This window comes from Eptesicus fuscus, chromosome 4 (genome assembly GCF_027574615.1).
Source record: "Eptesicus fuscus isolate TK198812 chromosome 4, DD_ASM_mEF_20220401, whole genome shotgun sequence".
In the NCBI taxonomy this organism is placed as follows: domain Eukaryota; kingdom Metazoa; phylum Chordata; class Mammalia; order Chiroptera; family Vespertilionidae; genus Eptesicus; species Eptesicus fuscus.
Window position 1 is genome coordinate 2,285,046 of NC_072476.1, and position 17,693 is coordinate 2,302,738.

At 49.8% G+C, this 17,693-nt stretch overlaps 1 protein-coding gene across 1 annotated transcript in view; it reads left to right on the top strand.

Moving 5' to 3' along the window:
• Positions 1 to 5,078: 5,078 nt before the first annotated feature.
• Positions 5,079 to 17,693, top strand: part of MOSMO (modulator of smoothened) — a 75,189-nt gene continuing 62,574 nt past the window's right edge. The window contains exon 1 of the mRNA XM_054714411.1: positions 5,079 to 5,342. Coding sequence (XP_054570386.1) covers positions 5,237 to 5,342 — 106 coding nt within the window. The 5' untranslated portion in view covers positions 5,079 to 5,236. The remainder of the gene's footprint in view (positions 5,343 to 17,693) is intronic.

Here is a 17,693-nt window from a genome sequence, read left to right on the forward strand (position 1 = left end):
ACTGCAGGGTACAAACCGTCATGGATGCTGTCCTGTGCCACCCAGGTCCCCCTTCAGGACTGAAGGACGCCCCTGCCCCCACCTCACTCCTGCTGCTAGCTGAAGAGAGCTTCTTGCCCAAGGTCACACCTTCCAAGCCAGCAACCAGTGACTGGTCCATGCAGGGTAAAAACTTGCTCCCTCAGCCAAACTCAAACAACTCTGGAGGCCACCCCAGCTTCAGAGCTCCCTCTGGGGCTCACTGAGGACCGCCTGTGCCCGCACTGAACCTGACTTCTGCCTGGTCCTACTTCCTTCCCTCCCCCGACAGGTCTGGGTTCCAATAAACACCCTGCAAGTCAGAGTGTTTCCCAGAGAACCCACCTGCACCAGCAGCTGGGGGGTCTGAACGCGTAGATGCTACAATGGGGTTAGGGAGCTGGATGACTCCAGATAACAATGAGGACCCCACCCACAGCAGACAGGGAGCACTTAGATGATTCAATTTTTCTCCATTAGTAAAATGGAATGATTTGGCACCCACACAACCCACGTGGGTGTCCCTTGCCCTATTTTGACAGTAAATAGACAAATACAGCAGCCACAGCCTGAGAAGTGCATGAAACTCCGCAGGGATGGTAGCCTAGGTCCCCCACCACATCCGCCACCTCGGTCATCAGAAGTGCAGGCAGAGGGTTCAAGAAATCAAGGATGACAGGAGAGGAGGGAAATAACATCCATGTCAGTTCTGCCTCCAGGTGCGCTGCAGCACAGTGGGAGCTCTAGGGTGTCCCCCTCCTCTTTCTCTTATAAGTTTCCTGCGGGAAGGACGCCCCCCGGGGTCCTGAAGGTGCTGCTCTCCAGATTGAAAAGCACGGCGGCAGCACCTGGGTCTTCGTTGCAAATGCTAGTGTGCTGCCTAGTCCCCCTCCAGGCCTCAGGCACGATTCCCCAGCCACTGGGATGGTAGTAGGTGGGTTGACAGATCTCAGCTGCCAGCCTCTCAAGGAATTGTCCTTGGCTGGGAGCCACCTTACCCAAGGTAGTGACTGGTCCATGCAGACTTACAAAGGCTTGGCCTCTCAACTCAGGTAACAACCCTAAAGAGCCATCCAGCTTCAGAGCTCCCGGGGGGCCTGTCAGAGCCCCTGCAGCTGCTTCCTCTGCTCAGTCCTGCTTGCTCCCTTCCCCCACAGTTGATCCTGACAACACTCCCTAAGTCCCTGCACACTAATCGACAATGTCCTGCTTCAGAGTCAGCTCTACCAAGTTAGCAGCTTGTGCCTTGAACCCAAGGAACAAGCTGCTAACTTCTGGATGTGGCTTTGTTGTTGTATCTAATCCCAGAAACCCTGGATGAGGGTGGCACATCCAGCTTGCTCTTGGCCCACACGGTCGATGTAAACCCCAGGGAGGCAATGGGTTCCTTATCCTGTCAAGCCAGAGATTCCTCACAGAGAAGCGTGATTGCACAGCCCCCTCCACCGCTTTCCCAGAGGTCCCATCTGGATCCAGCGTCTGCCTACCATCCATCAAGCTAAAGCACATTGTGTTCACAGCCCTTTAACGGTGCAGAATGGCTGTTTATGACTGCAGGCTGCCAGCAGAGCTCCCTGCTGGGGCCTCCTATGTTCTTCTGGGTCCCCAAGGGCTTTCTGCCTTTAAGGAGCCTCGTGGCTCATCCTGTCGGAAAAGTGCCAGCTGCTTTGCTTAGAGGTTCTATCACTAAAGCAGAGTGCCTGACTCTCTCCGGGAAAGAGACCCAGAGAGGCGACATGACTTTCCCAAGTTCAAGTCAGCAGCAGGGTGGGCCTAGAGCAGTGGTCGGCAAACTGCGGCTCGTGAGCCACATGCGGCTCTTTGGCCCCTTGAGTTTTTAGCAAAGGCCAGCTTAGGAGTACCCTAATTAAGTTAACAACAATGTACCTACCTATATAGTGTAAGTTTAAAAAATTTGGCTCTCAAAAGAAATTTCAATCGTTGTACTGTTGATATTTGGCTCTGTTGACTAATGAGTTTGCCGACCACTGGCCTAGAATATAGTTCTGTATTCGTTTTCCTGTCATACCACCTCTCCCGAACCCCTACGGTTTGCCTCAACTAAGATCTAGACTAAGACATAGAGAAGGGATCTCATCTATGGGACATGAGATCTGTCCCATAGATCTCAGAGACTTAGGGATGTAAAACACCAGATATTGGGAGGCAAGAAAGAGATGTGGGACTGAAAATAGGATTAATGGGAAAACTGTAAGCATAGTATTTGGTCCCTGTCCGCTCCCCTACTCCACTCTCATTGTCTGTAGTGATGTGCAGCCATTTACCTGGTAAAAAATGTTTTCAATTTTTGCTTGGCTTGTGTGGCTCAGTGGTTAAGCATCAACCTGTGAACCAGGAGGTCACGGTCCAATTTCCAGTCAGGGTACATGCTCAGGTTGCAGGCTTGATCCCCAGTAGGGGACATGCAAGAGCAGCTGATCAATGATTATCTCTCATCATTGTTTCTCTCTCCCTCCCCCTTCCTCTCTAAAATCAATAAAAATATATTTTAAAATAAATTTAAAAGTGTTTAAAAATTTTAAACTCTGTACTGGTTGTTTTTTTATGCTTTAATCTTAAATCCACAAACTATTTTGGAGGGGTAGAGGCAGGTGGGCCTGGGAAGTGTTGTTGGGTAGGAAGAATTTATACTTGTATTTTTTATTTTTAAAAAATATATATTTTATTGATTTTTTTACAGAGAGGAAGGGAGAGGGATAGAGAGCTAGAAACATCAATGAGAGAGAAACATCAACCAGCTGCCTCCTGCACACCGCCTACTGGGGATGTGCCCACAACCAATGTACATGCCCTTGACTGGAATCAAACCTGGGACCCTTCAGTCTGCAGACGTATGCTCTATCCACTGAGCCAAACCAGTTTCGGCGATATACTTGTATTTTTTAAATGTAAGAATCATTCCACTCAGGGGAGGGAGGGTGGGGTGGGGGGGGGGAGGATGAGGACAAATATGTGAGACCTTAATCAATAAAGTAATTAAAAAAGAATCATTCCACTCAGTTGGGATTGGAATAGACAAACTGTTCCAAAATTTCACCTAGGGATTCTCATTAACTTTCCAGTGGTGAATATCAGTGGACATTGAAAACTCAGAACTGTATAGTTGGAGTTTCTTCTATTACTGGGCAATAGAAACACCAGACAATAAGCCAAAAATGATTCCATCAAAGTTCTCCAGTAATTAAAATAAAAAAGTGAAGACCTCCTGCAATAATGTGACATGCATATCTGAATTCCTATAATATAGAAGTTAGCTTGTGCTAGTGGCAAAATGGCACACTTAAAAAAAAATCTTTCCCCTTAAGAAACCAATGTTTGAACAAGAATGTCTATTTTTAAATTATTTTAAATGTTCTTTATTAATTTTAGAGAGGTAAGAAGAGGGAGAGAGAAACATTGATGAGAGAACATATGGGAATATCAATGGGCTTCCTTCTGCACGCCCCCTACTGGGTACCTGGCCCACAACCGGGGCATGTGCCCTGACGGGGAATCCCACTGGTGTCCTCTTGGTACATGGGACCATGCTCAACCAACCGAGACACACGGGCCAGGACTGAACAGAAACATCTGTAGGCTAGCAATCAAACGGCTGCTTCCCCAATCTGTGAGGTGACGCTGGTAGCTCTGGGCACTTCCGTAAGGCTGTTGGATTTGGTGGAATCTGAAATGTGCTGAGTTTTGTGGACAGGTAGGCATAGAGACAGATGTCACTCTTCTAGGACTTTCTAGAGATAAGCTAGGTGGCATTTAGGAAGAAAGTGTCTCATTTGGGTGCTGCATGGGAAGAAAGAGCTGGATCCAAAGTCAGGTTAATGGTGATTTGGTCCATGAGCCATGAAAGAAAAGGAAATCTCCACTAGATTGCAAAACGATAGAATGATAGACAACAACTGCTAACAAATGTGTTCTTTTTTTTTTTTTTTTTTCTGGTTATCCATCCAACCTAAGTGAAAAAATCAATCGGGAGCCGGTTGAAATCATACTCCACTCACCAGTGGGGGGAAGGGGGGATCTACCACTAAGCCTCTCCGTAGGCCCCAAGTAGTACACCGAACACCCGGTTACTCCAAAAATTTAGGAGTCATTCCTGAGTCCTCTCTCAAGCTCATTACCAGTTACTCATTCCCTCTGCCTACGAAACATCCCAATTGTCCATTTTTCTCCATCTTCACTACTCTCATCCCAGCCAAAGCAACATCTCTCCTGGACTACTTGGTCGGTTAACGGATGTATCTGCTTTCGTTCTTGCCCCTCCCTCCGACAGTCTACACTACCTACAGATTAAATAAGATCTCACTCTCGCTGGAACCCCTCCGGTTGCACCTTGAATACAATCCAAACTTCGGCACGGCCCCCAGCGCTGTGCGCCCGAGGACAGGCCGCCGCCTCCCCGCTCCCAGCGCCCCGGGGCGCGCCCTAGCTTCGCGGTCGGCCGGCCGGAGCGGTCCTGCCCAGAACTCGGTAGGTCAGGGCTTCAGGCCTCGCGGTCCCGGTGTAACCCTCCGTGTCCCCTCATCTGACCGACCCCAACTCAGTTCACAGATCAACACCTGAAATGCTCGCTCAAGACAAGGCTTTAGCGCGCGGCTGTCTCTTTCTCAGCAGGATGTCAGCTGCGAAAGAGCGGCGACCTGGTCTCCAGGCGCCCCCGGCCCTGGCGCACGAGGTGCGGATGGTTCTGTTCGACCCGGGCAGCCCGAGCTGGCGGCACGGAGCGGGCAGACCCAAGGTGACCTGGGCCGTGGGCCTCCAGCGGGCCGCCCGGCGGCCTCGCCCCGCGTCTCGGGCTGGCGGCTGCGGGGCAGCTGGGGACCAGAGTGCGCTGACGACAGAGCAGCATTATCATCGCTGGCGGGAGAGCGTGGCCGGCCCGAGGAGGCAGCGCCCGCAGGGGCCCGCGCCGGGCGGCCCAGCGGAGGCCGGGGCAGAGCGCTGTGGCCCGGGCGCCGGAGGCCAGAGGACGCGGCGGGAGCCGCATCGCGGCTTCGCTTCCGGGTGAGGGGCAGGCGCGCTGAGCACTTCCGGGGCGGGCGGCGGATCCGGCTGTGCGGGCCGCGCCGCGGCTGCTGGTCCCGGGCGCGCGGAGGGCGCGAGCGGCGCGGGGTCTCCGGGCCCCGGCGGCGGCCCATGGGGCGCGAGGCGTGAGGCCGCGGCCTGCCCGGGGCTCGGGGGGTGGGGGGAGCGGGGCGGGGAGATGGATAAACTGACCATCATCTCAGGATGTCTCTTTCTCGCCGCCGATATCTTCGCCATCGCCAGCATCGCCAACCCCGACTGGATCAACACCGGGGAGTCCGCGGGTGAGCGGCGGGCGCGCGGGGGCGGGGTGCGGCCGGCGGCCGGCGGCCGGCGGAGGGAAGCGGCCGGGGGCGGAGACCTGGGCTGGGCTGGCGGGTCCCGGACCGGGAAGCAGGTTAAGGGGAGACAGTCCCCCGACGTGAGGGGCCGCGGGGGAACAAGCTTCATTCTGGTTTTTTTTTAAAAAAAAGTCCAGGTTGGAAATGGGAAGAAACTGAGGCACCGGTGAAGGAATCCTAAAGCTTGCGGGGAGGCTGGGACCGGAGCGAGGCTGCCTGTGGGCGAGGAGGGACCCACAGGAGCCTGGGCCCACCTGGACCCCGGGAAGCCGGGCCGGGAGAGGTGGCGGGAGAGGCTGGTCACCGGCCTGGGGTGGGGAGCGGGCGCCGGGGAGGACCCCTCGGCGCTCCCCGCCCAGCCCCTGCCCGCTTGGCAGCGTTGGAGACGTGTGTGGCTTCCGATCTTCCCTTTGAGGTCTCTGTGGTTATAATTTGGCTTTATTTTAGGCCCGGGAGCTATAAGCCTACTAATAATAAACTTCATTTTATGGAGCATCCTTCATCCCAGCGCGTCGCAAAAACGCTTTAGAGATCTTAGTAGTATTACCGAGTTAAATAACACAGCAGAGCTGCCGGCAGCTCAGCCAGCAGTGCCGGCTGGAACCCGGGGAGCCGGGTGCCGGCAGAACGGAGGTGGCACCTTCGGAGGGAGGCTGTCGCAGGTGAATGCCCGCGCTGGTTTCTGACTGCTTGCTCATTGCAGGCCAAGGGAATATTGGGGGTTAGGAATGTCAAGTTCCTTCCGTGAGTAATTTGTCATAAAAAATATATCACTATGCTGTCAACCTGCTCTTAAGTATTACTTACGGTTCTGTATTTATCCTGCAATATTTTTAGTTCGTAAAAAAGGCTGTAGCTGGGACATTTGTTGCTTTCTCCTCCCACCCTTCTCTCCCTCTTCTAGACCTAGTAACATAAAATCATGCTGTCAGACTTACTGGTTATTAAAGTACAACTCTGCTCCCCTTCTTGCCTATACAGTTTTAGCCCAGCTCTTAATTGTAAAGTATACTATATATTATGTGAGGTGATAGAAGAGTTAGCTAATGATAGGTGGCGATCCTATTGCAGTAGGGAAATATGAAATCAACACATTGTACACCTTAAACATTCCCATTGTTATATGTCAATTTGTAAAAAATTGTAAAGCATATCAAACATCACAGTGGTTTAAAATTTGGTGAAACTATGAGTTTTATTTCTGAAAATGTTAGCAACATCAGCATTACTAGTTTGCACAGTTATATGTGTGACATCAGTCTATCACCTGTTCTTGTTTTTGTCCTAATTGTATATGCAGGACTCCTCTTATGAGACTTTCTTTGGGGCTTTATGTTTTTAAGGGCAAAGAAGTTTCACTGTTTTAGCAAAAAAGATCCTCCTTGCAAAGAAGTTCCAGGTGGAATTCCAATCTATACTAATAAAAGGGTAATATGCTAATTAGACCAGGAGACCTTCCAGATGTCCTACCAGACAAAGCCATGGTGGTGGGGCCGAGGCAGAGGTGGTTAGGGGTGATCAAGCTGGCAGGGGAGGGCAGTTGGGGGCGAGCAGGCCGATAGGGGGAGGGCGAGCAGGTCGGCAGGGGGGGCAGGTGGGGGCAAGCAGGCTGGTGGGGGGGCAGGTGGGGGCGAGCAGGCAGCAGGGGAGGAAGTTGGGGGTGAGCAGGCAGCAGGAGGGGCAGGTGGGGGCGAGAAGGCTGGCGGGGGATGAAGTTGGGGGCGAGCAGGCAGCAGGGGGGGGGGGGCAGGTGAGGGCAAGAAGCCTGGCGGGCGGGCAGTTGGGGGTGAGTAGGCCAGTAGTGGGGGACAGTTGGGAGCGATCAGGCCAGCAGGGGGGCGACAGTTGGGGATGAGCAGGCCGGCAGGGGGGGCAGTTGGGGGCGAGCTGGCTGGCAAGGGGGGCAGGTGGGGGACAGCAGGCCGGCAGGGGGATGCAGTTCGGGGCGAGCAGTCCGGCAGGGGTGGGCAGTTAGGGGTGATCAGGCCAGAAGCAGGGGGACAGTTGGGGTTGATCAGGTTGGCATGCAGAGTGGTTAGGGGCAATCAGGCAGGCAGGTGAGCGGTTAGGAGCCAGTGGTCCCAGATTGTGAGAGGGATGTCCCACTGCCGGTTTAGGCCCGATCCAGGGATTGGGCCTAAATCGGCAGTGGGACATCCCCCAAGGGGTCCCAGATTGGAGACGGTGCAGGCCGGGCTGAGGGACACACACCTCCCTCCCCCTTGCACAAATTTTGTGCACCGGGCCACTAGTAGACTAAATAATCCATGAGAAAGCTATATAGTTGAGAGGGAACTGTTATCTGTACAGGAGAAGAAAGGTAAGTTAAGTAACAGCATAACATTCCTGAGAAGATGGAAAAGGGCAACATTCAAAGCACTGGGAAAGGGTATATTGCTCCTCTGTTATATTCAAGAGAAAGCAAGGTTAGGATGAGTACAACTCCTTTGATTAGTAGGCTAAGCCTTCTGCGGTGAGTTGCTATGAAGATGGGAGGAACGGAGGTCCAAGGTTTGAAGTAACCTGAAAATGTTTGAAATAAGTGAATAGTTGCAAAGGGAGCACACCATCCAGTGACATGGTAGGATTGCCTAGCAGTGTGGAAGCCTCAGAGAAGTCGGTGGTCATACAGTGTGATAACACATCTGCCTGTTGACCTTCTCCAGAGTGCTCAGCTCCTTGGTATCAGTGTGTGGTGAAAGCCAATAGAAGGCTTCATTCAGGGTTGGGGTTTGCCAGCTACCTGGAACAAAATGACAGTGGAGCAAAGGTATTTAGGGTATTGGTCAGAATCTGCCTATACTAATAAAAGAGTAATATGCTAATTAGACCGGGAGACCTTCCGGACAAAGCCATGGTGGCGGGGCCAAGGCAGAGGCGGTTAGGGGCAATCAGGCCAGCAGGGGAGAGCAGTTAGGGGGATCAGGCCAGCAGGGGAGGGCAGTTAGGGGGTGATCAGGCTGGCAGGGGAGGGCATTTGGGGGCGATCGGGCTGGCAGGGGAGAGCAGTTGGGAGCAATCAGGCAGGCAGGCAGAGGGAGTTAGGGTAATCAGGCAGGCAGGCAGGTGAGCGGTTAGGAGCCAGCAGTCCCAGATTGTGAGAGGGTGCAGCCTGGCTGAGGGAACCTCCCATTCCCGTGCACGAATTTCATGCACCAGGCCACTAGTCCTATCTAATAAAAGAGTAATATGCAAATTGACCATACCTCTGCTACACCCGCAAGCTATGCCCACCAGCCAATCAGGAGCGAGTACGCAAATTAACCCAACCAAAATGGCTGCCATCATGGAGCGAATAGGAGGCTTGGGTTTCCCCAGCAATGGAGGAAGCAAAGCTTTCCGCACACACTGGCTGGCCCTGGACTCCACTCAAGGCTACAGAGTTTCAATTATAGAAGATAAATAAATCCCAACAAAAATGGTTGCGGCCATGGAGCAAGCAGGAGGCTTGGCTCCACTCAAGGCTACAAAGTTTCAATTATAGAAGATAAATAAATCCCAGATACCAGGGCCTCTGCTTGGGTCGCTGGGGGGCATGGCCGGCCTGCAAACCACCACAGGCCCCTCGCCCATGCCACCCCACACCCCAAGGGAACCCCCACCCTGATCCGGGACACCCTTCAGGTCAAACCAGCTGGCCCCCTCCCGTGCACCAGGCCTCTACCCTCCTGTCTAATAAAAGAGTAATATGCAAATTGACCATCACTCCAACATACAAGAGGGCTGCCCCCATGTGGACACAAGATGGCCACCACAAGATGGCCAGCAGGGGAGGGCAGTTGGGAGGGACCAGGCCGGCAGAGGAGGGAAGTTAGGGGTGACCAGGCATGCAGGGAAGGGCAGTTGGGGGGGACCCAGGCTTGCAGTGGAGAGCAGTTGGGGAGGACCAGGCCTGCAGGGGAGGGCAGTTAGGGGTGACCAGGCCTGCAGGGGACGGCAGTTAGGGGCAAACAGGCTGGCAGGTGAACAGTTAGGCATCCATCAGGCTGGCAGGAGAGTGGTTAGGGGGTTATCAGGCTGGCAGGCATAAGCGGTTAGGGGCAATCAGGAAGGCAGGCAGGCGAGTAGTTGGGAGCCAGCAGTCCTGGATTGAGAGAGGGATGTCCGACTGCCCGTTTAGGCCTAATCCCACTCTCCAATCTGGGACCCCTCGAGGGATCCCCACTGGGATCGGGCCTAAATGGGCAGTTGGACATCCCTCGAGGGGTCCCAGATTGGAGAGTGTGCAGGCTGGGCTGAGGGACACCCCCCACCCCCGTGCACGAATTTCGTGCACCGGGCCTCTAGTATATATATATAAAACCCTAAAATGCAAATAGACCGAACGGTGGAACAACCGAACAGCCGATTGCTAGGAGGTGCATGAGGAACATGGGGGGTGTCAGCAGCAGGTGACAGAGCATGGAACATGGCGGGCATTGGCTGCGGCGGGATGGTGGATCAGGTGAGTGGGGGCTCCAGACCAAGGTGGGGAGCCGGTTGCTGTCATCGGCGCAAGCCTCTGGTGGTTACTGAAAATTCTATGCTCCCACACGTCGCGATCCCACTGGGCGCAACTGCTGCCAGCACCAGCCCTGATCACTCAGCGCCAGCAGCGGGTGTGAGTGGTGGCTGCCGGCCAGCCCCAATTGCCCCTGAGGGCTTCTTCACCTCCCCCTCCTCCTAAGGAGCGATTGGGGCAGCAGCTGCTGCTCGCACCTGCTGACAGCACCGGCCCCGCTTGCACCCACTGCTGGCACCGGCTCCAATCGCTCTGCACCATCAGCATGTACAAGTGGGGTCGGCACCGTCAGTGCCTGAAAGCAGCGGTGGCAGGAGAGCGGGGCTGCCAGCAGAATGGGGACCAGGGGCCTCGGGCGGAGGAGCCAGGCGGGGACCCGCCCCTGTGCCCACTGCAGCCTCACGGCCCACAGTTCCTTTCAAGGTGCACAAATTTGTGCACTGGGCCCCTAGTCTTACCTTATAATAGACAAATATGCAAATTGACCACACCTTCGCTATGCCCAAGCCACACCCACCAACCACGCCCACCAGGAAACCGTTGCAGGGACGCTGGGGTGCGTCGGAGCCCAAGGCCCGGAAAGCCGCCCGGGGCTTTCCGGGCCTTGTGCGCCAGCCGGGTGCCTGCTCCGATCGCAGGAGCGAGCCAACCTGGGGGTTCGGCTCGCTCCTGCGATCGGGTCGCAGGGACGCTGGGTGCAGCCGAGCCCAAGGCCCGGAAAGCCACCCGGGGCTTTCCGGGCCTTGGGCGCAAGCCGGGTGCCTGCTCTGATCGCAGGAGCGAGCCAACCTGATGGGTCGGCTCGCTCCTGCGATCGGGTCGCAGGGACGCTGGGTGCAGCTGAGCCCAAGGCCACCGCCCAGGGCCAAGCCGGGACCCTGAAAGAAGGTAGAAGGCGGTGGCCACAGCCAAGGCCTGGGTCCCCGGTGCCGGCAGAAAACTGGTGCAGGCAGCCAGGTGAATGAAGGTCTATTGCACGAATCTTCGTGCAAACGGGCTACTAGTATCATTATAATGATGGCTCATGGACTCTCGCTGGGTAAAGCTTAAAAGTGAATAAAGGAAAGAGCAATGGATTGGTCAATGAATAGCAAACAGTATGTGGAAGAGTGGACCCAAGGGAATCAAAGAACTGACGGGGTGGTCAGTACAGCGAAGTGAAAGGGCAAGGGATTGTGGACACATGGTCCGGAGTGTGACAGTGAGAATGTGTTGCCGAAGTAGGGTAAAAGGTGATTTTGTTTTTTTTAACAGTTTTGCTTGCCATCGCAGAATACCATGTTCTGTAGCTAGAAAGAGGAATGAATAATAGGAGATAGGGACACTAGGAAAATTTTCAAAATCATGACCAACCCATATTTCTTAACTATGTCAGACAATAAGCTCCCAGAACTTAAAATAAATGGGACATGTGCCTTTGTTCACTCCTTTGTTCTTGCACTGTGGTAAGATGTACCTGAACTTTACCTGGTGTTTGAGTTTGTGTGCTCCTTTGACCTGAGCAGGCAGAGCTAGGCTTGAGTTAAAAAAAAAAAAAAAACCAGTTCAGAGTTACACCTTCCAAATCAATGAAACATTTACAGGAAGTTCAAATAAGACCTGAGAAGTGACAGGACCAACTTTATTCTAAGATCTGCACAAAAGTGACAACCTTGCAGCAAAAAGCTGTGTTGGTTCCCTTTGGTACATTGCATACAGTATTAAAGTTTTTGTGTTTTTTAACAATATATGTATTTTTTATTGATTTAAGAGAGGAAGGGGGAGGGAGAGATAGAAACATCAATGATGAGAGAATCATTGATTAGCTGCCTCCTGCACCCTCCCTCCCCCCCACTGGGGATGGAGCTCACAACTCTGGCATGTGACCTCCTGGTAAATATATCAGTGCTCAACCACTGAGCCACACCGGCCAGGATTTCCTGTGATTTTTTTAATGGACAAAGTATTTTGAAAGTAGCATTCTGGAGCCAAAAGATTCTGCAGAATGTAGTTGGAAAACCACTGCAGTGAACTTAACTAAGGCAAAGCTTTAGGATTCAAATCCGAACTTCATCTCTTCTTAGTTCTGTGACTTTGGGCAAGATACTCTCTCTTTACAGTTCTTCTTCCATAAAATAGGAATAATAATCGTACCCCTGTCATTGGATTATTGTGGTGATTAATTGAGTTAATGCATTTAAAATAGTACCTCACACATGTAAGTGTTCAATAAAAGTTAGGTGTTGTCCTCGCTGGTGTGACTCAGTTAGTTGGACATCGTCTGTGCACCAAAGGTTGCTGGTTTGATTCCAGGTCAGGGTGCATGCCCAGGTTGTGGGCTCGATCCCTGGTAGCAGGAGACAGCCTATCGATGTCCCCCTCTCACATCAATATTTCTCTTTCTCCCTTCCTCTCTCTTTAAAAATCAATTTAGGTATTGTTGTGTTGCTGTTACAGCTTATAATAACAGGCATCAGAATCCCAGTTTTGAAATTAAAACTCAGAACTTGTTACTTGTTCTTGGAATTAAGGAAACATCAAAAATAACATGGCCAGACTTAGCACAAGTCACATGAATTGTCTTCTCTCTTGGCTTTGCACTTCATTCCCATACGGTTCCTCTTTCAGTCTCTCATCTTCTTATTCTGGTCTCTCTACTCCTCAGATTCTACTTAAACTATCACAAAAGGGAATGAAATATTAAAAAAAAAAAACTTAGGGAATAACTTTATAAAATCCCAGCTCATAAACTATATTGCCATAAGATTATGGACCATGCTGCTTCTGACAGAGTTTTTAATTTGTTTACCAGAAAGTACATTCCTTTTCTTTTCATCTGTATGTGGTAACATTTCCTGAGCTTGTTCTAATAGCTTGTAGATTATCACAAATTTTTGAAGATATAATGAAACAAATAGATATTATGCAGATGTCTGGGGAAAGAAAGTACATGGTGAGCGCACTTTAGTAAGGACTCATAAATTTCTACTAATGTAATAGAAAACCTAAACTAGCAGGTAAATATAATGACAATTACATAATTCTGCTGTCCTGAGGTCAGATTTCTTCTGGTGGCTGGAACTCAACATCATTGGCAATGTTTTTCATTTTATATAGTGCTTTATTGTTTTTGAAGCAATTTTATATTGATGATTTTATTTTCTAGGCTTATTAATTTTGGCCATTGTAAACTAGTCATTTCCACATTTTCTCCACACATCAATGCTTTGCATATGAGGTTTGAGTTTCAGTGTTGCAAAAACTCACTTCAAAATAACTCTATAGGCCCTGGCTAAAGTGGCTCATTTGGCTGGAGCATTATCCTGTACACCGAAAGGTCACAGGTTCAATTCCTGGTCAGGGCACATACCTAAATTGCAGGTTTGATTCCTGGTCAGGGCACATAGGGGAAGTACCAATTGATGTTTCTCACATTGATGTTTCTCTCTTTCTCCAGTGAGAATTAAAAAAAAAAAACCTCAAGAAAACAACACCTCTTCATTGAACTATTGCCTGTATCTTATTTATACACTAGAGGCCCAATGCACGAAATTCATGCAAGGGGCTCGGCCCCCGCCAACGTGGCTTCGTCTGGAAGGATGTCCGGTCTAATTAGCATATTATGCTTTTATTATTATAGATACCTTAAGTGAGGTTAAATTTTAATTAATCGGGCTGAAATATTTGCCAGATTACAGAATTGGGGAACAAGGAGATTTGGGTTCAGTCTTAATGTGATGTCCTTTGCTTTGTATAAGTCCCTTAACCACTGTCACTGGTTTCTCATCCCTAAAGAGATAAACATTTTTGGTGAAAAAAAATTTTTAAATTTTATTGAATTAATTTTAACAAGATCGACAGTTAAGCAAAGCTTCTTCTGATAATTATAGATGATCTAGAGATGCCTTTCTTTTGAGGCATCATCCCTTTTCATCAAGGATTTCAGTGACCACTTAGGGTTATATTATCATAGATGGATTTGCTTAGTGTTCTTCTATGAAGATTCCCAAATGCTTCCCCAAAGTCTTCAGAACATGTAGGAATGTCTCCCTTTTATCTAATAAAAAATTTTATCTCTAGAATTGGTTATTCTACCCACATTGTCATCTGTCATAGTCTGTTTATTCCTGAAATTATTTTCATTGTTGTTCTTTTTTAAATTGGTTAGACTGAATGTTGGAGTATTTAAGGGTGTCAGTGACTGATACCCCTTTCCCTGTTTGTATTCTGAACTAATTGAGGGGGCGAGGGGGCGGGGGAATAGGAGCCAAAGCGTTATTATCTGTGGACAAGCAACTTCCTCTTACTGGACCTCAAAAATGAGCAGATTTAATGATCCAATTCCAGGCAGGGCTGGGGACCTGCCTTAAAGATTTCCTGTATGAAAGAGCTGAGATGAGTGATCCCCTTGGTCAACTTGTTCCCAAGGGCAAAAAGTTGGACCACATAGGCCTAGGTTTGGTTTTGTGTTTTTTTGTGTGTTTTTTTTTAAATCCTAAACTGCCAGTCACATGAAGTCATTCCTCCTGACCTGGGAACCATTGAGTGAAGGAACTGCCTTCCCACAGGACACTGCCTTCCCACCCCACACCTCCATCAGAAATAGGGAGGAGGAGTTACCTGTCTGAAACCAGGAGATGGTTGACATTTTGTGAGGAAGTGTTTTCTTTTTCAAGTCTAAAGATTGGTGGATGCTTGGGGATGTGAAATACTTGGAGAGGAGGTCATTTCCCACTTTGTTACCTACTACCCTCTCCACAGGATATCCGGGTGAGCCTCAGAGAGGGGACTGTGATGCTTGACATCTATCACATAAGAGTTCAAGATCTGTCCTTTGCCAAGTGGCTTGGTTGGTTGGACTATCGTCCTGTGAACCAAAAGGTTGCAGGTTCGATCCCTAGCCGGGGAGTGTAAGGGAGGCAACTGATCATTGTCTCTCTCTCTCTCTCTCTCTCTCTCTCTCTCCCCCCTTCCCTTCCTCCTCCTCCCTCCCCCTCTCTCCCCCTCTCTCTCTTTCCCTCTCTTTCCCTCTCTCCCTCTCTCTCCTTCTCTCTCCTTCTCTCTCCCTCTCCCTTCTCCTCTGCCTTCCCCTCTCCCTCTCCCTCCCTCTTCCTTTCTCTCTAAAATCAATAAAAACATATCCTCTAGTAGTAAGGATTAAAAAAAGGTTCAAGATCTACAAGTAGATCCTGGCCTACAAATTGAGAGTCCTTGGTTCAAAACATGAAAATTACAAGCTACCCAAGCTAACCTATTTATTAAGTGCTAGAAAATTATTAACTAATTAGTGACCCGGTGCACGGATTCGTGCACATTGAAAGGAAATAAATTAGAAGGTGGCCAGTGGGACAGGACTGGGAGAGATGGGCTGGACACACCAACGCACCCTGGAGCCAACCTCCCATGGTCCCTCCCCAGCGTCTGCGGAGTGAGTGGGGTCCCTCTGGCTGGCCTGCAGGGATAGGTCTGAAACCGGCTCTCTGACATCCCCCGCGGGGTCCCGGAGTGCGAGAGCACTCTGCAAAGCTGCTGTCGTACAGGGTGTGGAACACAAACACAAGTGTGCAGTAAACCAGATTCAGGGCTGACAGTGCCCCAGCAACAACATAATCCACGGCCAAAGGTAGAATCATGTGGCCCCACGAGGAATTGGGCTCCCTCCTCTCTGGTTTCGGGGTGCATCACCCGAGAACCACCGCTGCCAAATCACTGCAGCTCGGCAGCTCCTGCGTTGAGTGTCTGCCCCCTGGTAGTCAGTGCACATCGTAGCGACCGGTCGGACGGTAGGAGGGACACTTAGCATATTAGCCTTTTATAGATAGAATAGATAGATAAGCCTTTGCCTCTGAACTGTGACAACTTCAATGATCACAAAAGTGCTTCAGTTGTTAAACAAGCCAGCCCATCTAGAACATTGTTTTGTTAATAATTTTGGACATGACTTGTAGAAAAGGACAGAATTTGGTTACTAAGAGGGCAAAATCTTGACATTGTGTTCTCCTTTATATTGAAAAGTATTAACAAAATTTCTTTAATGGCCTTTGAGTCTTTTTTTAAAGTAAATTTTCCTTTTTTTTTTTTTTAAATATATTTTATTGATTTTCCAGAGAGGAAGGGAGAGGGACAGAGAGCTAGAAACAGCGATGAGAGAGAAGCATCGACCAGCTGCCTCCTGCACAACCCCTACCGGGGATGTGCCCGCAACCAATGTACATGCCCTTGACCGGAATCGAACCTGGGACCTTTCAGTCCACAGACCGACGCTCTATCCACTGAGCCAAACCGGTTTCGGCGTAAATTTTCTTTTTTAAACAAGCTTTATTGAAATATAATTCACATAATCCTAAAATATTAAGAAGTGTCCAATTCAGTGGCCATAGAGTTGTACTATCATCACCACATTCAATTTTAGAACATTTCGGTACCCCAGAAAGAAACCCTATGTCCTTTAGTCATCCCTCCAACCTCCTATCAACCACCAATCTGTCTGTCTCTGTGAATTTGCCTATCCTGGGCATTTCATATACCAGTAAATGGGATTTATACAGTACTAGAGGCCCAATGCATGAAATTCGTGCAAGAGGAGGCCTTCCTTCCTCCGGCTGCCGGCACCTGTGGGGAAGCAGGGGACTTGATTGGAAGGCCTGGAAGGAGGGTTCTCTGAAAGATCCGGGGCCTCTGAAGGCGGCAGCCCCTGCCTTGACCTTTCCAAACAAGTCCGATCCCCGGGTGTTTTGCTAGAATCTCTCTGTTTAAAGACCTGACCTTGTAGAAGCAGGTGCTTTCTCAAGGATGCTTTCCCTGCTGATTGTGTCTAGAGGTTAATCTGAGTTCAGGCTGTCGTTACAATAAGAGCCAATGAGGCCGGCGAACAGGACTGCTTTTACAACTAAAGTAAGAGTCCCTCAGCCTCTCTTCCACAGAAAACTGTGTCGAAGTAATCTATCTGTTCATCCGTCGCTCAGCGGCTGCTGGTCAGCCCCGGCAGGCACTGGCTTCCCTCCAGCATCCGGGACCCGGGCTTCCCTCGCAGCCCCGGCTTCGTCTGGAAGGTCCTCCAGTCTAATTAGCATATTATGCTTTTATTATTATAGATGTGGTCCTTGGTGACTGGCTTCATTTACTCAGCATAATGTTTTCAAGATTCATCTCTTATAGCAAGTATCAGTATTCATCTTTTGTGTGTGTGTGTGACAAATAAAGTGGTTATACCACATTTTATTTATCCATTCATCAGTTGATGAGAATTTGGGCCAAAAATTTCTTTCACTTTCAAGAATAACACTTTTCCATAACGATAAAGTGGTACGAAGATTTATTTTTTGTTTTTAAGTGACACTATTGTATTATTTCAGCATCTCAAATAATAAGAACTTTGACCAACACCTCAAAGACTAGTCAGTGTTCTTATAGTGCTCACAAGACATACTTAAACTTGAAATCAGTCATGATACTGTGAATATCCCAGTAGAGACCAGATTTCCCTGTACAAGATTAGATTTTCTGAACACATTTAGTTCCAGAAGTCATCTCTTTTTACTATTATCAACAGAGATGTAGCTATTTCAGGATGAAAGGAATAATTTAGTAGGCCTAAAAGTTTTGGAGAAGGGGAATTTGGGACCAAGAACATGGACAGAAGCCATAAGTAAATGGACATCACTAAAAGGAAAGAAATGCATCAAAAGAAATTACAGAGTTATGACTGCTGTTGCACTCCTTCCAGAGATGGCGAACCTATGACACGCGTGTCAGCACTGACACGCGTAGCCATTTCTGACAGCCGCATGCCGAGGATGAAACATTTGCGAAAT